Genomic DNA, 22,271 nt, shown 5'->3' with positions numbered 1-22,271 from the left:
CCGCACGGCTTCAAACTAATTTCAATTTCCCCAGCGAACATTGTTACATACTTAACGTATTTTGATTACGCTCAAATTGCATTAGGAATGAACTCGAAGCAAAAACTTTTACAATCCCATCAATGCTAGCTGAGTGGCTTTCAAATATTTAAACTTACAGAGAATCTATTAGTGATGAGAGAGAGAGAGAGAGAGAGAGAGAGAGAGAGAGAGTGAGATAGAGGGGGAGAATACCCAAGGGAGATGAGAGAAAAAGTGCAGAGATGAGATAAAAGCTAAGAGACAAAAGATAAAGGAAAGGGAGACGCAAGAAAATTAAAAGGAGAATAGAAAAGACGGAGAAATGAAATGGGAAATAGAAGGGAGAAGAGAGAAAGCCGAAGAGAATGAAGAGGACAGACAACTGAGAGAAGGGGAAGAAAGGTGAGAATGAAATTTGAACAGAGCAAAGACATATTTAAAATATATCAAGAGAGATCAGAGATCAACTAAGATTCCAATTGGATAACTCTAATTGAACTGGGTATAATCTGATTTGGTTATAGATCCATATATCTAAAAGATCATAACTTTGTTTCACATAATCTCCATGTTTTCTTTCAACTTTAATACAGCTAATAATTAAATTTGAATTTAATCTAAGCAGCTCTTCTAGCCTGTGTAGACACACATATCCTGGCTGGAGGACCTGTTGAAGTCTTTGCCATATTGGCCTCATTTACGTGCCTGGGCATATGTTGTGCCTCGGCTCCGTTCGCACTGCGACACCACAGACACTTCAAAGTGTCTTCGTGCTCAAGTCAACTTGTTGTTTGTTGGCGGTTGGCTAGAGTTGGGTTGCCTTGGGTTGGCCTGGGTTGGGCTTGCCTTTGGTTGGCTTGCCAGGCTGTTTGTCGGACGCTGCTGTTGCATAATTATGCCGGGAGCGAGCTAGCGATTGCGCTTCCTGCCACGCCCATGCACATGTGGCAGCCAGTTGAGCGATGCGCTTGCCACTTAGCAATTCAATCACATTTCGCCGCCGTTGCTGCCGCAGCTACTGTTTCCACATGCCTTGCTAAGCCATTTCCTTGTGCACATTATAATTATCCCTGCGTTTAATTAACGTGTTTACACATAGAACACACTAACACACACACACACACAGAGACACACTTGACCGAGTGACCTGCTCGTAAATTGCTTTGCCGCGACTTTCTGCTCTGGCTGCGTCTGCTTCTCAATTCGCTTTTAATGGTCGCTAATTTCATTTTGAACTGTGGAAATTTAATTGCGGCCTCACTGTCACTCATTCCGCCAATATTTGCCCTGAGCTGCCAGCTAATCTGAACCGCTCGAGCTGCTCTCTGCCCGCTCCCGCCCGGCTTTGACTCTGGCCCAATCGAATTTTGTTTTAGGCCCTAATCAGCCTCGTTCGGCAGCAACAATTCAATTAGCGCTTAATTGATTTGCGTTTCGGTATTTGTCTTCAAATACCCAAGCCAGGCCACACACACACACGCACACACTCTCTCTCAATCTCTCCACTTAATGGCTGCATTGCGCCCTCTGACCATAAAAGCTTCTCTCCTCGTCGAGTGCCTTTGTCAAGTTGCATAGCTAAGTAATCAAACATGTTGGAGTAACTAAACAATTGATTGATGTGTGAGTGAGGAGGATGCCGCTGCGGAAAACTCGAAAAGAAAAACACGAACTTCTTGTTCCAGAAGCTAAAGAAACTTAAAGTTAATCTAATTTAAATGTACATAAAATATCCTTAAAATTTGCTTAAAAATGAAATTCATTTCAGTATAAGCAAATCCTAACAGCAATCATAGTCAATAAAATTCCCTGAAAAAAACCTCATTAAGATCTAATTAAGCTACTCCATAATTTCTTTATTTTCTTCCAATAATCTCCCAAATTTTTACGATATTAAAGAAGATAAACAGCATTTTTTAAGTATCTGTTTCAGACTCAATTAAAGCATTAAAACAAATAATAAATGTGATTTTGCTGTTGTCAAGCAAAAGTCTTTAAATTTATCTGCTTCATCAACTGTTTCATCAGACAAATGACATCGTGCTGAGGGCCTCCGCTGAATGCCATATTTGAATCCAGTTGAAATTTTAAATAAAAAGCATTTTAGAAGTCAAGCAGCAGAAATGTGTGCTGCCTGCTCCTGCTATGGCTCCTGCTACGGCTCCTGCCTCTGCTGCTGCCTCTGCTGACGCCTTCACACGTACGCACAGAAGTAAATTTTTATTTTATGATAACAACATGACAACAACAACAACAAAAACAACAAATGCTGTATGTGATGTTGTCACACATACGCACACACACGCACTCATACACTTGCGTGTGTGCGTGGCATAAACTGAGCATGTGATTTGTTAAAGGGAACAAAGCGACTGTGCGACATCTTTTCTTACCCCTCAAGAGATACAATGTGTGTGTCACTCACACACACTCACACACACACACACACGCACACACAACAATTGGCACGTGTTCCCTTAGCAAAATGAGCAACAGCAAAAAAAAAAAGAAACACACACACACAAATACATTCATATGTGTATGTGTGCTTCCGCCTTGGCATCCATTTTATAATATACCTCGACACAGACTCTGGAGACAAACTGTGGCTTGCCTTTGGGTAGGGTTTACTGTGCGTTTTTTTCTTTCTTGGCTGGCAGCTACTTCTCTCCTGCTAGTTGTCCTATCTTGATTTGTGGCAATTGAATGTCATGTGCAGCAGTAACTGACAGCATAAACATTATCGGCAACACATGCAAAGCACACGCCTCCCATGCCCCCAAAAATACGAAAATAAAAACAGACGGAAAACAAATACAGCTCCCGCTCGATTTTATGGATACTTTTGACATTGTGTCGCGCATTTCGTATGCCCGATACAGATTTTAAGAGTCTGCAAAACAGCACGCGAAACAGGTGTTTGAAATTAGTCAGCCAGACATGTGGATTTTTGACTGCCGCCATCTGCCAAATGTGCGTGGGCTTTGTTTGATGTGAGAGCATTGCAAAGATTGAAAGGCAAGAACTAATTGAATGCTCTACAGTAATATCTATTAACCATTATTTAATTAAATATATTTATTTATATATTTTTTATCTTGAATTAGTTTTTTTTTTTATATATTCCTAAGCTGTTTTAAATATTTAATGAATTGAAAAACTAAATACTAAATTTGTATATTCAAATAAGTCAACTGTTGATGAAATATTAAAAAAAAAAGATATGGATAAATGAAAACAAAATTTTGAAATTTAATTTTGATTTTCTTAAAAAAAATATATATATATATTTATATATATTATATTTATTTATTATATGTATGTAATTAAAATTGATAATATTTAGTAATAATTAATTCATATTTTTGTATAATTTATGAGAAACCCTGCATAATATATATTCGCCTTTAGGTTAGTTTTAATATATTTAACAAAAAATTTTGAAGACATCAATTTATTAAATTAAAATTTTCAATTATATATTAAATATTAATTATTATTTAGTTAAATAAAATTTAATATTTTATTATAAAAAGCTGTAACAATTAATCTAGGAATTTTATAGCAAACATTTTTTGATTTTTATTTCAATTTAATTATGGTTCAGCAATCATTAAGATTAATTTTCAACTTTATGATATTTCTGTACAGTAAGAATATATTTACAGAATATAATATATAATATATAAAAATTTATGAAGCAATTCATTTTCCAACTGAAAACATATTTTCTGACTATAAAAGTATAAAAAAAAAAATAATAATAATAATAATATTAGAAATAAAATCCACATCTTAACATTAAAAGCAAATGACCAAAAACAAATAGTAAAAGTAAAATGCTGCAGCTAATTCAAAAAGCTTTTAAGAACTGACAACGACTGCGGCTCGCATCACGTTTTAGTCCGAGCGATGTCTATAAAAATAGCGTAATGATATAATACAAAACGACATACAGAACCGCATGAAAAACAATTTATTTCGGCAATTTTTTCTCTCTCTTTTTTCGTGCTTTGCTCACATTTATTTTTGCAATGCTGCAAGTCGATTATTTATAGAGAGCGTGTTTCGAAAACAACAAAACACTTCATGTGTTTTGCCATCGATGGTGCCAATCGAGCAGAGTGATAAAAAATAGAGAAAGCCACAAGTGTCGCGGCGAAAGGCGAACTGAAAATGCATTAACCGTCCGTCGCACATGAAACAGATGTCATAAATTTTGCGAAACTCTAAAGTTAAATAGCGCGTAAAACTATGAAAAAATGCAAAACTCTAATGAAAGCCATAAAACAGTGAGAATAAAGATGAAAAATGGCATAAAAACTGAAAATTAAATGGAATGAACAAAGGCGAACTCGAAGGCGGCGTCTGGATGCAATCGAAGTTGAACTACACAGAATTTCTTTTAAGAGATTTATGCTACCATGAATCATATGTATATACGTTTTTTCTTTTCATTTTTTAATATTATATAAAATAAAGTCTGTGCACTGAAAAAAAAAAATTGTTTATTAAATGCGACGCCAAAAGTTCGCACATAAAATTTTCCTTAACGCTAAACGTGTGAAGAATTTGCGACTTCCTGGCCTCACTCTGCCTACTCTCTGCTGCTCCCTCAGTCTCTCCCACTCCATCCACTCCCTACCCAATCCCAGTTCTCCCATCAGCGCCTCCCTCACATTCTCTGGGCAGAGCCTGCGCCCAGTTTATGCGCTTAGAATACGTTTATATGTTCTTTGTTTAATTTTTTCAGCATTTTCTTTTTTTACTTCTCGTTTTTCTTTTTTTTTTGTGTGTTTTGCTATAAAAATGTTTAATGAAAAGTTTGGGTCATAAAGCATAAAGCATGTGCAGCTCCAAGCTGCAGGAGGCGGGGCACTTCGGGCGCGACAAGAGCTCTGTCTGACTCATGAGACTGGCGAATAAGCCAAGTTTGAGAAATTCTTGCTGCTGCCGCCGTTGATCGTCATTTGGTTTCACATGCAGCCAAGCATTGCGTCGCATTGTGGGTGGCTCTGGCCAGAAGCAGCAGAAGAAAGAAGACAGAAGACAGCGGACAGAGGACGTAGGGGGGCAGACATTGTCAGAACAAAGCTGGGAAAAACTTCGTACGGCGCGTTGCAGCAGGAAAACATTCCGCAAATGCATTTCCCATGCACATTTTCTTGCCAGCACGCTCAAAACAAAAGCGCGCCGCGGAAATGCATATTTAAGCCAAAGAAGCGGCAAATGGCCGCGCCAACAACAACAAAATTAACTACGAGCTCAGCTCGTAATTTCAATTTAATTAAATCAACAGCAGAAATAGAAAAAAACGAGAGAGAGAAAGAGAGAGAGAGAGACAGAACCAACGACTTCTTAGTTTATAGCCGCCACCTTCACTTTCTCACACACACGCACACACCTGACGTATGCTGTGTGTGTGTGTATGTGAGTGTTTTTTATTGTTGGCTTGCGTGTCACATTTCATTTCAATTGCGCCTCCTCAGCTCTCTCCCTCTGCCTCCCCCTCCGCTCTGTGTCTCGCTTACCTCATTCTTCAATATTTTTAATAAGTTTGTTCCACATTGCTCAGCCACAGCTGCTCTTACTCTTGCCTACACGCTGTCTTCCTCTGTCTCTCTCTCTCTCTCTCTCCCTTTAGCTCTCTTTCTTCACTTGCGCGCTCTTCAGTTTTGGCCACATTAACGCTTAACAACTTTTTGTTCTGTTTTATTATAATTATTGGTGTGATTTTTTTCTTTCCTCTTTTGTTAACTCTTCGCCGGGCACTTTTCGTTTTATTTTACATGTTCGCCCCCCGCGACCACGCCCACCGGGTAATTATTATTTATTTTCAAGTGTCAGTGATTTTCTCGTTTGTTTTCTTTTGCCACATTTTTCTGTCTTTGGCGTCTATTCAATTGAATTTTGGCGTGTGAATTTCGTGTAGGAAATACGTTTTTCTTATGGCCTTACAGCGTGATTTTTTTTATTTTTATTATGGTTTAAAAGTTTGAAAGAAGTATGTCTCAGAAGTATAGAGCTTATAAATATAAAAAAAGTTTAATATATGTCATTTGGTATGTGTTGGTGGTTCAGAAGTAGAAACGCAGCTAACCAATTTTTGCTGTGCTAAAATGTGCTTGCAGCATACATATAATAGTACATTTTAGAGAACTACCATTGGAGAACTACCATAAAGACTTCCAAGCATATGAGTTTTCTTTATAGTCTAATGCCTGGTAGATGCTTTAAATGTTTTACTTTAACGCTAGGTTTTAATTAGTCTGTGTATTAGGCTAGTGTAAGATAAAAATGATATATATTTATAATATATGCTATATACCAATATTACATATATTATAATTAATTTATTTTAATTATTTTGCATTTAAATTATACGACTACGATTTCAATACATTTGTGTTGCTTCGTCATATCAGTCAGCTTTGTGTTACTCCACATTGAAATGCCTTTACTTCCGCCTGACTGAATCCGAGCTTGCTCTTCATAGCAATCTGCTTTTTGTCATGCCACACTGCAATGCATTTACTTCTGCTTTACTCATGAATTTTCAGCAATTCTACTAATGATCTCTATTAGTGCTCGAATGCACTTAAATTGCCAAATTCTGTGCCGATTTCATAAGCATTTAATGGCAACATTTGTCGCTTGTTGCCCTATGACATATTCATTGCTCTATTGTGCCACGCCCATCCCGCCGTTGCATTAATTATGCATTTACATGTTGCATTTGCGAATAGAAATTCAATATTATGCACTCGGAGCATTTTATGAATGTGTATGTGTGTATGTGTGGATCGCTAATGAACAAAATGCAGTTAGTGCAGTTTGTTGCCTTTGTTTTGTTGGCCTGCAGCTGCTACCGCTGTTTTAATTATGTTGCCATGGCAGGGGTGGGCTAGGAGGGACAGTGGGGGGAGGTCTGTAGGTGGAGCAACAAAGTTACAAATATTCAACGGTTGTTTTAGGCTAACATAAATGAGGCGCCTTTGTCTGAGGCTCTAAAAATTTATGCAGCTATGAAAACGTAACGAGGCGCACTCAAAATGTTTGAAATATCCATGGAAAAGTCCATAAAAAGCAGGCGATACAGTCAATGGGGAATATACTAGAGATTTTCATTTAATGCACATATTTAGAGGCGGCTATATAGATCATATATAAAAGAGATATAAAAATATTACACTCAGTCTATCACAATTTGAAACTTTTAAAGTGCCTGACTTCTATTGCTAGAATTTTTACTTTTCATTTTCTTTTTTCCTCCTTTTTTCTAGTCTGGCTTATTAATTAATTAATTATGAACTCGCGCTCATCATACTACTTTTTTTTCATTATTATTATTAATTTAGCGTTCGCTGCTGCTGCTGCTGGTGCATTTAGTGTGGTAAAAGGAGAGAATCAGTGTTGTCTAGCGCTTTCGCATTCATTTCTGCACCTCTTTTTGTTCTTCTGCTCAGCCGCTGTTCATTAGCATTTGTAGGACATCAGCTTATGATGGGTTTCTCTCCTGTCCACTATTCACCATTCACTATTCTCTTGCCTCTTCCCCTTCTCTTCCCTCTCTTTATGTCAGGCCAGAAAAATGCATATTTTTTGCATGCTCTTCTTCTTATTATTTCTTTTTTTGCCTGCTCTTCGTTTCTATTTGTGCTTCATTCTCTTGGCTCTAACAACATTTTTTTGCTGTTGCTGCTCTTGTTACTTGTTCTTGATGAGCTTGTTGTTCGCTTCGCATTTTTTCCTCGTACTGTAAGCCAAATAGTCAATGACTATGGGGCGTGGCTTACCATCAGGCTTTAAGAGCCACAAAAAACAGAAGTAAATAGTATGCGTGAGTGCGTTGTAAGCTAGATTTGTAGTCTTACTGAACGAGAAATGCATTGATAGACTCACACTTAATCACATTTGCAAGCTATTACGTGCCAGGCACTCTTCAGACCGACTGGATTTAGTTTTTAAGGTTAAAGTATTCAAGTAAGTATTTAAGGTCATGAATGCATAAATCTATAAATATTCTCTCAATACATAAATGAAGTGCAAATCTTCACTCCAGAAATTCCTATGCGCTTGTCTAAATGCAGGTGAAGTAGTCTTCAAATTATTGAATACCAAGTTCCTCTTCTCACTCATTATACATTATATAATATATGCTTATAATGCAGCCCATAGCTGTAGCCACAATTAATATTATTTATATACATTTATTGAATATTTGAGCAGTAAATAAATCTTCAATATTTGAGGCTTGGTGGGAAAACATATTTATTTGTATTTATCTAAATACAATATAAGCTAATAATGAGAGCCCATAATGAGCCTGCCTGCCCGCCGGCCCCCTTCTCGCAGCCTATTTCAAATAATTTCAATTTCAAATTGAAACGATAATTTGTAAAATGCGTAATTAAATTTGATTGCTCGATAGTTTTCAAAGACCACAAATTCAATTGCACGATAGACATACATATGTGCATATAAGTATATGTGTATATGTATGTATTTCTGTGCATTGGGGTTGGTACTTCTATGGCCCTCTGCATAATTATGCTAATGATATTTCACTTTTTAATGGGTTTCGACTGTCTGATAGAATCGTAATCCACCTGCTCCTGCCCCCAGCCCATGGCTGTGGCCATGCCCACGCTTTGGCTATGCCTATTATTTGGTCATTTTTAATTCTATATATAATTCTCATTTCTGTCTGTAATTATATGATATAGCTAGGAGACGGTGGGTGGCACTTACCTATTTGGGCGCTGACATGAGCAACAACTGTCAGGCAGAGCAGTGGCCAGAGCCATGTGCCAAATGTTGTTGTTGTTGTTGTTGTTGCTGTTGTAGGTCGCCTTGTAAATCCGATTAGCTTTGGGTTTGGGGGCGAGGGCGCTCTGGCTGGGCTGTTGCTGTTGCTGCCGCTGTGTGTTAAGCGCCTCAGCAACATGTTGCCAGTGTTGTAAATGTTGCCAGCTCGTCGTACGTAATGTTGCCAAGGTGGTTGTTGTTGCTCGGTTTCTATTTATTGGTTTTTGTCTTTGGTCTCTTTGCCTTTGCCTTTGCCTCACTCACGCACATTCAAGGAGAAGCAGGACTAGCAGGAGCAGGAGTGAGTGTATTGGTTGGGGTCCTTTCGGTTCGCTTGTTCGTTTGTCAGTTGTGTGTTCTTGTGTTCTCGTTGTCAGATTTTAGTTCTGTTGCTGCTGCTGTTGCTGCGTCGCTTTGGCATTTAGTTGATTTTGATGGTTTGCTTCTTTCTATTTATTGGTTTTTGTCTTTGGTCTCTTTGCCTTTGCCTTTGCCTCACTCACGCACATTCAAGGAGAAGCAGGACTAGCAGGAGCAGGAGTGAGTGTATTGGTTGGGGTCCTTTCGGTTCGCTTGTTCGTTTGTCAGTTGTGTGTTCTTGTGTTCTCGTTGTCAGATTTTAGTTCTGTTGCTGCTGCTGTTGCTGCGTCGCTTTGGCATTTAGTTGATTTTGATGGTTTGCTTGATGTATTCTTATTTCTTTTGCGCTTCTTCTGTATCTCCCTTGTTTACAATTACATTTCCTCTACACTGATTTACACTTATTTCTCACAATTCTGCCGATAAGTTACAATCATTGAACATTATGCAAAGCGGCTGCAAAGAGAATTGGAAAAACATGGAAAGAAGAAGAGAACAAAGTAGATTAGCATGGGAATGCGAGGGCGTAGAGCAAGATAGAATGGATAGATTGGTATATTTATTTAGACTACATTTTATTATTTAATTTGAAGTTTATATTTGTAAAACAATATTATTATTATTATTTATTATATTTTTTATGTTTAAATATTTTTATTTTTTATTTTTAATAATTATTATTTATATTATATTTTATTTTTAAATATTTTTCCTGCACTTTATTATGACATTTAAATATTATTAAATTATTTTACTTTAATTTAGTTTAACTTTTTGCATATATTATTATACATTATTTTTAATATTTATTAAAAAAAAAAAAAAAACACCTTTTTAGTTTTTTTTAAATTTATTTTTACATGTAATTATATTTTATTTTATTAATATTTAATTAATTTTCTGGGAATATTGTAAATTGTTTTAATTTATTTTGTATCTTCTGTGTTTATTTGTACTTATATTTTTGTAATTTTTATATTTATTATAAAGAAGTTAATTACAGTGCTTTATCAAATGAATTTCATTCATTATGAAAAGTACATTTCGATGCCTTTCGCAATTAATCAATGAAATCAATTTATTTTGTGTATAAATTCCATATGCTTTACTTCGAAATTTTGTCATATGTAGCTACAGCTTCCCTTGGCAACTTCCTTCCAATGAATTTGTATTTGATTCGATACGGCTTCGCTTAGAATTGCCATTGATACGTGACTTGAGTGTGCCCACCTGGCGATTATCTTTTGTTTTCGAGCCTGTGATTATAACTCATGCAAATTTGCTCTTTCAAGTTTTCTCAAGTTTATTTGCTGTGAAAATCGAATTTCACACGTGCTTCAACTGCAATTGATACGCATTCAATTTGCTTTGAAATTATTTCAGATTTCCATGAATTATTTATTGAGTTTTTGCTTTTGTCTGAGCTCAGTTGGATTTGATTACACAAATGCCATGATTTAAATATGTCAAATGAAATTAATGCCGTGCAATTGAAGACACGAAAACGAAAACTAAATTAAATACATTTCAAGCCAGACGCTGCGAAACTTAAGCATAATGAAGAAAAGTTTTCGGGAATTTCAAGATTAAACTTCTAATTTTTGTTGCTGTGGGTCAAAGGCAAACAGAAACAAAATTGGTTTTATTGAATGGGAAAGGCGATTGGCGCCGCCATCGGCTGAAGGGCAGGGGCAGAGGAGGCGTGGTCAATTGCTATTTCCTAAAAGTATGCTTGGAAATATTTTTGCGATTTCTTGCTGCTGCTGTTTGTTTGTCCAGCAGCAACTGGACTATGGGGGCGATTTGTATATATTTTAGAGGCAGCCGCTTATTGATTTCGTCGAAGGCCGCACACACGCGGCGTATGCGCAATATTTGCCTTTTGGCACTTGCCAAACGAAAACGAACGAACCAAGCAAAATAAATAAATAGCGTGGAATGCGCACAGAGCCACAACACAGCAGCAACAGCAACTACAACAGCAACAGCAACAACAACACCAAGAATAACAACAAACAAATAATATTAACCAAAAACTTAGCCGAAATGTTGTTGATGAAAACGTGACTGGACACATTGAGTGGCCCGAATACAAATACAAATACCAAATGCAATCAGAAATACAAATATATATATATACCCGTTGATACACACACATACATACAGCGCTTGGTCAGTTTCTAGCACACAGTGACCACCAAAAGTCAACTGCCAGCGCAGCTATAGACCAGATATATATGCACATACATACATACATACATATATATGTATCTAGTATATATACATTTGATTTCTCATTTCATTAGTTTGTTCAAGTTTTTGTTGCCTTTTGACGTTTTGCCGAAAAGTTTCTTTCACATCTTTTGCGTCATTTGTAATTTTAAAGCAGATTGCTTTTATATCGACTGCTTTCAAGGTGTTTGGCTGATTAAGCATGAAATATATTCATATTTTCTGCAGATTTAAATTGTCATGGGCACGAGAAGAGGCTTTGAGGAAGAAAATAGTTAATGAAGTTAATATAAATATAAATATATAAAAAAAAAATATGATTAATCTTTTCATAATATATTTTGAACAAAAATATTTAAATATAGATATAAATATGTAATCTTATCAAACTATATTTTGATGAAATTTTTGTTTCATAAAAACTTTAAATAATAAATATTCAATCTGAATACGAATTCTTTATTCCTTTTATGTATTTTTATAAAATTGTAACATATTATTTATTCATCTAGATTCTTTCACTAAACTCTAAATTCTTCATGTGTTTCCTCTACTTCCTCTATATTTAATGTCCATTCATCAATCTTAATATCGTCTTGAATTGCTTCTTTACCTGCTTGTTAAATTGCCTTGCTTAGCACAGAATGTGATCATAATTTTTCTTACTCTTTGCTATTGCAATTTGTCGGATAGCTTAAAGTAATTTGCTTTAAATGGCCGTCAAGTCAGCTGCCAGCCAACTAACTAGCTGTCTGTTCATGCTGACCCGGCCCACACTCTAGCTCCACCCATACTCTCTCTCTCTCTCTCTCTCTCTCTCTCTCTCTCTCTGTCTCTCGCTATCGCTTTCCCTTTAGTAGCTGGCTGTGTGTCTCGTCCTGAGCGTCCTTGATTGACAGCCGCTTTCTCTGTTGGCTGTCATTAATCAGCTTAAACAGCTGGCGCGTGCAAAATTAAAATATTTGCTGCGAAGTAACTGAAGCAGCCAAATGAAGTGGCATCAAATTGCACGAAGGAGCAGAAAAAAATACAGCCAAGAGATGGAATAGCAAATGGAAAGATGCTGGAAATTATTTGTAGCTCTCCTAAGAGAAACATACTGGTTGAGTCTGTAATTGGCTATTTCCTTCTGCAATTCTTTGATATTTGAATTTGTAATTGCCTTCTATGGGTATTTTTAATGATGATACGAAAATACTTCAAAACGCCATTGAGAAGCGCAGTTATAATTTTTTATATCGCTTTAGTAATAATTGTGTCTTTTAAAGGTTTTTGGTGTTTTAGTTCTTAAAATTTTATTTAATATGCTTTTTGTTATTTTTCTTTTTAGGTATAATAGTTCTTACATCATTTATTTAGAGTTTTGTATATTTATTATTGGTATTTTAATTTATTGAATTGGATGAATATTATGATATTATAACTTATCTGGTAATTTTGTATGTTTATAACATAAAATTATTTATTTTTATATAAATTATTGTATCATTTTTGTTTTTGTATTTTATCATTTTTGTTTATCCGTTACTTTGAAATACTTCTATAGTCTATTATATTATTTTCTTCGTATTTTTGGTATTTTATTGTTGCTCGATATTCATTCCTTCATATATTTGTTGCTTTAGTTTGAAATTTATCTGCGGTCGCATAACATTGGCTTGTTAATCTTGTTTTGCCACGATGCTCTGATCCTTTTCTGTGTGTTTGCATCTTTTTCATGGGATGTGCCACATAATTTCCCGTTATGTGTTGTGCGTCACACACACACACACACCCACACACATACGCGAGCACATACATGTCTGTTGCTTCATTTAATTTCTTATTTCTTTTGTGACATTTCTCATTTCGGTTTTTGCCTTTTCTCTCTACCTTTTCAGCGTTCTTCTGGCCTCATGGCAGCCTCCCGCTTTAGCCTTGTGGTCATTCAACTGTGAGAGAACCAAGAGCTGAAAGAGAAAAATACATAAAAAATTATTAGATTTTTCTTATTTCTGTTTTGTTTTCTTTTCTTTTCTATTTTCTAGCGACTTTTTGCTTATGTACAACGGCTCTCAGAGAGGAAGAGCGACAGAGATGGGCTAAATTGCTGTTGTATGCATATGCCGGATGGTTGGATGGATGGTTGACTGGACGGCCATTCCCCAACACACACACACACACCCATAAACACTCGCACTCAGACATACACACGCACACACCTATACACAATCGTGGGAAATTAGGCAGAAACATATTTAAGGCGATTTTCTTGATGAGATATCGTTTAATGGTTTGCTGTTTATCTTTGCACGTTCTCTTCGGCCTCTAATGAACAGTCAGCAAGTCACAGAAACTTTTTGCCATCTATCCATCCACCCACCCACACACACACACACACACAGCAACATCTGGTGCTCAGCAGGGCGCTGCATATCAGAATGTCTGCATATTAAGTATACGATATTGCGTATACGCACGAGAACGCTGTTAAATGGCCATTGATAGTCGACAACTGAGGCACTCGCAATGGGACGCATATAAATATTTGTAAAAAAAAAAAAGAAAAATGTAAAAAGAAGAGCAAAGAAAGAGCACAAAGATAGTTCAGTTTGTGTATTTTTATTAGATATTAGGGAACAATAAGCGTGAGAGAAGCGGAGAGGAGACCAGACCTTGATAGAGTCGAGCAAAAAATGATGCAATGCATAAAAACGAATGAGAAAGCGCATGAAACGGATATGAAATCGCAGCAGGTAGTGGGAGCTTTCTCACAGCTAAACGCTGCTACCTGTGGATTGCACGGATTGGGTCTAAGTGCGATAAACTGGCGATAAAGACTCGGCAATTGAAATATTTTCCGTTGGCAGCCAGCTGGCTAGCTATGCTATGCTATGCCATTAGGGCCTCCATTGTGTCACCGAGTGTCACTTGGAGCTAGTTCAGCTCAGTCCGCTTTCACCTGTAGCCTATCATCATTAACGGCCAACGGGCTGAGAAATGGCCAATTAAGTGTTATGAAGTGCCATGGAAATATGACTTTCATGCCTAAAAACTTTGCGTTTTACAAATGCCAAAATGGCAAACTCTTAGCATTCACTATAATTAAAGAGGAACCGGGCGGAATATAAATCATGCGCGGGCATAACTATAAATATGCCTGAGTTATGTTTATGGCTAAGCCAAGCGTCGAACGCGTTGGCGACACGTGAATCGCGCATTAAAAGTATTTATACACAAATACACACACAAGCACACACACATATACATATATTTAAGTTTTTTTTTTTGTATTTTTTTGTGAATTTTTTTGCTCGATGCTGCTGGCACTTCCATAATTTGCACAATATTTTAAGCGAATGGTAGATGCATGCTGGCCAGGCTCTAGAATCTCCAACTGGCTGACCATATTGTTTATGGCCGTGGCTAAGCCAAAAGCTTGTGCCATTTGCCTTTGGCTTTCGCTGACTGCCGTTTGCCTCGACGCAAAGACAAACCCATAAAAATGTCACAATTCATCAACGCCGCTAAGTAGTTTCGTATTTTATAACGTCCAAAGGGAGGTAACTTTTTGTTTATATATTGTCTTTCTTTTTTCTCCTTTCCTCTCTCTCTTTCCTCTTCTGGCTACCAAATTTGAACGCTTTTAGCGTGACCTCAGCGGCTTTTCTTTTTTTTTTTTTTGGCAACTACCTAATGTGGGCTATAGAAAACAGCAAACAGACTAAGCTAGAACTCAATTTGAGCACTCTTAAGCGCTTTATTAGACAATTATGATGCGAAAGCCTTTTCAGCTGGGGCTAATTTAATGGTATGCCAATGCACACTTCCAGCTTCAAGAGGAACTTGGCTGTATTAAAAGCTTAGGCAAAGTTCCAAATTCGAGTCACTCGAATTGCTGTCTCCATTCATGAATATTCAATTAGAGTGAGACAAAAAATATAGATTTTGAAAAACAAACCAGGCATAAAAGGCATTAATTATGGCATATTCAATTTGCATTTAATGCTTGGTTTGATGTCTTCCAAGTCAAAAGTCAAAGAACATTTCGCTAAATAATAACGATCTATATTTTAATCAGTGTTCTTTATAGGTGACACGTTAATTTCCATACGAATAATTTGATCGATTCTTGAAGTCATTTGAATGCTACATACACACAGAGCATATAGCTCAGCTACTCTATGTAGTTTACACTCGAGAAAATTCTGTACTCTGTACTCTGTGTTCTGCATACAGATCTGGGCTGGGCGGCAGTCGACTTGTCGATTCGTTCTTAGTGGGGAGTCATCATTTTCGTGAATTCCTCATAGCTGAGCAGGCCATCCCTATCCTCGTCGCCCAAGCGTATGTAATTTTCGAGCTCGTCCTCCGTTGGCTTCCAGGACAACTGACTCATGACGTTGCCCACCTGATCGGCGCGAATGTAGCCGGTGTTCTCCTTGTCATAGATGCGAAAGGCCTCGCGTATATCGTCCTCATCCTGCGGGTACGTCAGTCGTAAGATCATCGCCTCGGCAAATTCTTCAAACTCAATGAAGCCGTTGCCACTCATATCCACTTGATTTATCAAATCTGTGAGTTCACTTTCTATCGGCGGCTCAAGGCCTAGAGAATAGAAGAACAGCGCCAATTCGCGCGTCTGAACCAAACCCTCTCCATCACGGTCCAGCAAAGAGTACGCATCCTTCAATACATCCCAATCTGCGTCCGAAAGCTCAGGCATGTCCAATAAATACTTTGCGAATTTCGCATAAAAAATTAAATACAAAATCTGAAAAATCAAAGAACTGGAAAATCTGTGTGTGTACTACTTGAATGAAACTTTAAAACTGTCATAAGTCATGTGCACACATATATAGACCGATTCTCCAGATCCCAGCGCCTACTTTGTCTTGCTTGAACTTGGACTCGAAGGAATTTCGGGTTTTGGGTTTCTTTGCTGAAATTCGTGATAAGTGTTCTATATTGCTGGGAGACCTCTCTTGTTTTTATAGAAACAGCGATATTTCCATAAATATTACCCATTGCTGGTATTCCACTTTTGTTTTTCGATAACATCAGCGATATTCCCATACATTTATGGTAATTCTCAGATCTTTTTAGTAATATCAGCGGTATTCCCATACATTTGCTGCACTTTTGATGACATTGACGATATTCCCACACATATTCGACATTCAGGGTAGCCCTCTCTCGTTTCTTTTTTATAACAGTAGCGATATTTCCATAAACATTATACATAGATGGCAGTCCTCTCCTTCCATACATATGCTACACTTTCATCCTCTTCAGGTTTCTCAACTTTGATAACATGATATTCCCACACACACTTGACATTCAGGGTAGTCCTCTGCCGCTCAGCTCTCTCTCTCTCTGTCTTTCTCGAATGGGAATTTCTGTACTTTGTTCCTCTGACGACATTAACGATATTCCCGATATATATAAACATTATACATTTTGAATACTCCTTTCCGCTCGCTCCACGCTCCTCGAATGAAAATCGCAGCTCATTTACTCTGAATAGTGAAAGCAACACGTTTATTCTTTCTTTTTCATGAATTACCCAGAGAAGAGCACAGTTAATTTTGTTATCGCTTTTTGCTTTGCTAACATTGATGCCACCACTAGATGCCAGTGTCGGTGTAGTCCCAGGTATGTGGATCGATTTCAAAGCGCTTCAAGCGCTCATAGTACTGGCCAAAGAAGAAGGCCTCCAGCTGATAGGTCTTGAACACCCGAAAGAAGCCCTCGGTCGCATACTTGTTGTTCCACACCCAGATGCAGTGGTTGGGAAACGAGTCAACTACCTGTGCCCGGCCATTCTGGTCCAGGTCGCATGGCATGTGCGTTGTGGGGAAATCGAAGGGCAACGTGGGCTCTGTCTCTGCGCGTTTCCTGCGTACAATATGTCTTATCACGGTGCTGGACACGGGCTGCGGTGCGGACGAGGCTTCCGCCTCTTCAGTCTCATTGCTTCGTTTGGCAGCAATTGTGGTCACATTCGAATGAGTTCCATTGGTCTTGGCAGCGTCATCCACTACGATTGAGCTGCTGGCCAGACTTCGGCACTGGCCACAGGGCAATTGGATCTGCAGTCGATACACGAATAAGACTAACTTGGAGAAGGACGATGACTATCGCAATGCGCTTACCAATGCAGCCAGTCCAATGAGAAGTATGGTTAGAACCAACTTCATGTTTTAACCGAAAGATTCTTGCCTCAAATAATACAAATATTTATCGGAATATGTATATTTTGTGTTTGAATAGTGATTTAACTAACAACAATAAACAGCGCACGGAAATTTGAAGAAAAATTGTATACTTTGACACACAAGTGGAAGGAAATGGAGGAGAAATTGAATAAACAGACAAAGCGAAACTTGCTTTGTTTGACAAATTGCTCTATTTAAATAGATGCATATGGAGAATTTAGGGAACAACAATATTGAACAACGTTAATATCTTAATATTTGGTATATGTCAAACTTAATCATGGCAATTTGTATAAAATCTCTTCTTTTTCTTCTTGTTGTGTTCTTCACATATTTATTTGCTGTAAATAAATACAGCTTTGATAGCATAAAGTAGAGATTAGTCTGTGTAAAGAGCGCTGAGCCATATTCTTGACCCTCTGTGAAAAAAAATACTCAGAGAGCGACCAATTGAGTCGGCTTGACGTTCCGAGCTCGTTTGCGATCGGCCCGAAACATTGTTTAACTACGAAGTCTCACTGTGCGATCGGCAATCGTATCTCTCTCGAAATGATGCTCGTTAAAAGAGCGTCACACGAACCAAAGCCAATTGCTCAGAGTGAGAGCGAATAAATATGAGTTGTACGATAATTGACGAGCAGAGCATAACGAATAAGATAGTCAAGAGTTATGTGGTCAAAGAGGCCTAGAGAATATAACACCGTATACATTTATATATATATATATATAACTTAATAATATAAAAATATATTTCATCTACACCTACAACGAGGCGTGGCGCATATCATAAATCTATGACTATTGAAATAGACTTCTTCAGCAATAAAGCCAAATTGGCGATCATGGCAACAGCCTTAAACAATTTCCCAGCGACAACAAAATGGCGTCCTCTTGTGTTGGCCAAAATTAACAGTATTTCCATAAGCCAGCACACAAACACGCGCAAATATTTCTATATATTGATGAGCGAGTCATAACAACAACAACAACAACAACAATATACAGCATATTTTATGGCATATACACAGCCAAGTGTCAGAAAAGCTTTTACAAAATTTTTACCACACACTTTTTCAAACTTGACTTCACTCAACCCCTTTCCCCCTCCCTCTCGCATTCAGTCTCTCTATCTCACTTGCTCTCGCGCTTCTGCCTTTTATTAAAATGCATTTAAAACGCCTTTTTCAGTTTTTTTCTAGAATTTTTTTTTTTTTTTTTTTTTGCAGTGTTTTTGTTTTGTCGCTGCGGCGGCTACTGTGAAAAGCTCATGCATTTCAGTTTTTTATACTGTTTACGCCATTTTAACTTTATTGTTGTTGTCGTTGTTGTTGTTGAACAACAATGTTGCAGCTGTATGGGTGGCTCTCACTGTGTGTGTGTGTGTGTGTGGATAGACATGGCAAAAGTGAAATGGTTATCGCGCTTGTTTGATTTAATTTATTGGCTTAGCGCCATTGTGGCCTGATGTGCAACACTTTACACTCACAACACTTTTTGCCTCATCTCTGTGGAGTAGCAGAGTGAGCGAAACAGAGAGAGGGAGGTAGACAGAGAGAGAGCGAGTGAGGCACATTGGCAGCACTGGAGTCGCTTTTTGGGCGCTTCCAGTCAATCTACTCTCGTCCGCACGACTTTGTTGCATGTTGTTTGAATTTTTTCAGCTCGCAATTTCTTTTATATATAATTTTACTCTTTTTCTTCTTTTGCACTGATAAAATCGGCTGATTGCTGTGCTTGTCTTGCTCTGAGCGCTTGCTCTCTCGCTCTTTCTCTCTCTTTCTCTTTTGTATACATTTTATAAAAATGCTGCCTCACTGTCCAGCAGGCAAATGTTTAACCACACACACACACATACGTATGTATACTGGCTGTTTCAACTAACGCAAAGGTGGCTTAAATTGAATTCCAGCTTAATTTATTAAAAGGAACCTTTAATAAACTAAAGAGATCCAAGATAGAGAATATAGTTGAATATACATATATAGATATATAGCAAACATAAATTCAATATTCGAACATATTTATTGTTCTTATATTCTGTTTATCAATGCTTGACAATAATACATATATTTATTTTAAATATATTTACTATATATTGATGTATATATATTAATTATATTATTGTTAGCTAAATTTTATTTATAAATTAAATTTCTTTGTAAAAAAAAAAAAGTAATTATATATTAAAAAGTAATTATAATTATTATTATTATTCTTTATATTATTTTTCTTTTTTTTTTTTAATATATTTTTTTCAAATTTTATTTTATTTTTTATTTGTATTTTAATATTTTGATTTATTTTATTTATTTATTCATTTTTTATTGTATTGTTTATATAGTCATCTTGAGCTTTTTCTACCTTGTTATAATATTTTACATATCTTGTAATACTCTATTCTTTTACAAAGATTTTTTGTTCTATTCTTTCAAATTGGTTTTAAACGAAAAAAATCAACAGAAAACACTTAACAAGTGCCTCATCGTTCCCTGACCCTTGGCATTTGGCAAAGCTTTCGCGCAAATTGTAATGCAGCATGTTAACAATTTATTTGTCTTTCACTTGCAACAAAAAATTCAAAGGAAAGCAATACAAAATATATGATGATAAAAACTAAAATAAAATTGAACATGTAATCGAAAAAAAAATATATATATTAATTTAATTAAAATAAACTAGTTTTTGCAGCTGATAAGCAGAAGTTTTACTGTCTAGAATAGAATTATTCAGAATGCGTATCAATTTACTGGTAGACTTGCTAAATAAATCATAAACATAACTATGAAAAAACTGTATAAAATATATATTATATCACAAATCTAAAATCACATTTAGATTACATCTGATATACATATGGATCAATGCTGTTAATTATAGTAATGGCAGCCAAGGAAGCAGAGCTTGCCCGAACTAGTTCAATCAACAGGCGAACATATCAAATGTATAACAAATATTTATCATATTTTGCTGTTGCTGTTGTTGTTGCTGTCGATGTTGTTTTTTGTGCTTTCTTGATTTGAATGTTGAACGCACTTAGAGCCTTTTACGTGGCATAGCATATAAGGGCGGCATTCATGTGGCTTGCCCGCAAAGTCAGATGTCACATACATTGAAGTTTGATTCGGCAGGCTGTAAACACCAAACAGTCGGCAAGTCACGCACACGAGCACACGCATCAAAAAGTTGACAGAAGTACAGTGGAGTGGGGGAGGTGGAGGAAGCGAGAGGGGACTCCTGTCAGCTATTTGCTTGCCCTTTTCTGACATTTGCGGCCAAAGTTGATATTATTAATTTACAGCGCGTAGCGAGCAAGGGAATGTCATACCCCAAAGATACCCTGCATACACCCAACCCAAACTGTGTTCGCTCTCAGCCACCCCAACCACCCACTCGCTCCATTCTTCGCCCCACCACAAAGTTGCCACACGCATTTTCCCTTGTCCCGGGCGACATTTATCGGCAAGTTTGTCAGCAGACCAAATAGGCGGTGCGTGGGTGTATGTGTGTGCTCAGGACATACACACACACACACAGACACACACACATATAGACACACACGCCATAATCATAAAATGATTTTATTGCGCTGGCAATTTCATTATTTCGGATTTTAATGTAATTTCTCCCAGTTGGATTTGAGGCAAGGATCTTAAATTTCACTTGACTGGGAATTGAGCAATTGGGCAATTGACTGGCCCCGTTTACTAATTAGACACACGGTCAACTATAAAGACAGATATACGCCACTTTCCAAGTATTTCATTAATTAATTTGCCAATTTCATTCGTACATCGTCCGCTCAAGTCTCCAACTTGTGCTCAACACAACTTTGCGTGCCGCAAGTGCCAAAGAAAAGAAAAAGTATATGAAAATAGGAAGCCTGAGAGCTGGAAGCAGGGCAGTTCAGATAAGTCCCCAGAGGTGTGAGAATAAAAAAGGACATATAAAATAAAATAAATTGTTATGAAACCGAAAGAGTTGCTCCAACGAAGATTCAATGCACTAACTGCTAGCTGATGAGCTGAAAATGTTTATTATTGCTTGATTTATTTTAATCAGCAAATTAGCTATTATATATAAATTTTTTATTGTATGGTATATACAATCTTGTATGGCCTTAAATATAATATTATTGAAAAAATTTTAACAATAAAATCTCTTACTTCTCCCGAATTCTCTTTATATATTTTCCTAATTTAACCTAAAATAATAATAAAATTCAAAAAAAAAAAAAAAAAAAAAGAAAAGAATATATATCTATATAGCAATACGCTCATTATACTGCAGATTTCTATATAAAATATATCTCTATAGCATATAGTATGCTATCATCCAAGTTTCTGCATGCCACAACGTCTTCACAGTCTGCAATACCCTTTGTAAAGCGTATTTAAAAATTATAATGGCAACGCGTTGGGGCGCTTGGTCAGCTGCACATAAATTTAGATTAGAAATAAAGGCAATGCCCCCATATGGGTGTGCGAATGTATGTATTCCTGTGAACAGGATTTGAATGCATGCCTGTCGTAAATTCATCACCAAATATCAACGCACACCATCAGCGCAACATAAAGGGAAATGTGAGAAAAGGGAAATAAAAACCAGAAACAAATAAATAAACCAACCATGAAAAATGTTTCGTGTGTGCGGTTA

The 22,271-nt window shown here is 36.9% G+C and overlaps 2 protein-coding genes and 1 pseudogene across 15 annotated transcripts in view; all 3 read right to left on the bottom strand.

Annotated features, from left to right (window-relative positions):
* Nucleotides 1–22,271, bottom strand: part of nrm (neuromusculin) — a 228,656-nt gene that overhangs the window by 62,461 nt on the left and 143,924 nt on the right. For 7 of the 13 annotated variants that reach the window (XM_089468655.1, XM_089468653.1, XM_089468654.1 and 4 more), the window contains 2 exons: nucleotides 13,294–13,370; nucleotides 8,773–9,645 (listed from right to left, as the gene is read on the bottom strand). In XM_089468655.1, the coding sequence (XP_089324781.1) occupies nucleotides 8,773–8,968 (196 nt within the window). In that variant the 5' untranslated portion in view covers nucleotides 8,969–9,645; nucleotides 13,294–13,370. The remainder of the gene's footprint in view (nucleotides 1–8,772; nucleotides 9,646–13,293; nucleotides 13,371–22,271) is intronic. The other 6 variants (XM_089468664.1, XM_089468652.1, XM_089468661.1 and 3 more) reach the window with 1 other exon arrangement.
* On the bottom strand, nucleotides 15,447–16,979 carry LOC149269208 (neo-calmodulin pseudogene; annotated as a pseudogene). Its single transcript, XR_016270043.1, has one exon. The product of XR_016270043.1 is annotated as a neo-calmodulin pseudogene (transcript).
* On the bottom strand, nucleotides 16,914–17,858 carry LOC149269207 (uncharacterized). The gene is made up of 2 exons (XM_089468669.1): nucleotides 17,556–17,858; nucleotides 16,914–17,492 (listed from the first exon to the last, which is right to left on the bottom strand). Exons 1-2 carry the CDS (start codon nucleotides 17,598–17,600, stop codon nucleotides 17,028–17,030), a joined length of 510 nt encoding a protein of 169 aa, XP_089324795.1. The 5' UTR covers nucleotides 17,601–17,858; the 3' UTR covers nucleotides 16,914–17,027.

The sequence above is a fragment of the Drosophila arizonae genome, chromosome 4, assembly GCF_054131065.1.
Source record: "Drosophila arizonae isolate 15081-1271.41 chromosome 4, UAZ_ARI_1.0, whole genome shotgun sequence".
Classification (NCBI taxonomy): Eukaryota; Metazoa; Arthropoda; class Insecta; order Diptera; family Drosophilidae; genus Drosophila; species Drosophila arizonae.
This window is presented reverse-complemented; position numbering and strand designations above follow the sequence as displayed.

Bases quoted from the DNA above. Each gene is read 5' to 3' on its own strand.
- LOC149269207 (XM_089468669.1), bottom strand. From the start codon at position 17,600: ATGAAGTTGGTTCTAACCATACTTCTCATTGGACTGGCTGCATTG. The intron at 17,493-17,555 runs GTAAGCGCATTG...TATCGACTGCAG, and splicing joins TCATTGGACTGGCTGCATTG to ATCCAATTGCCCTGTGGCCA.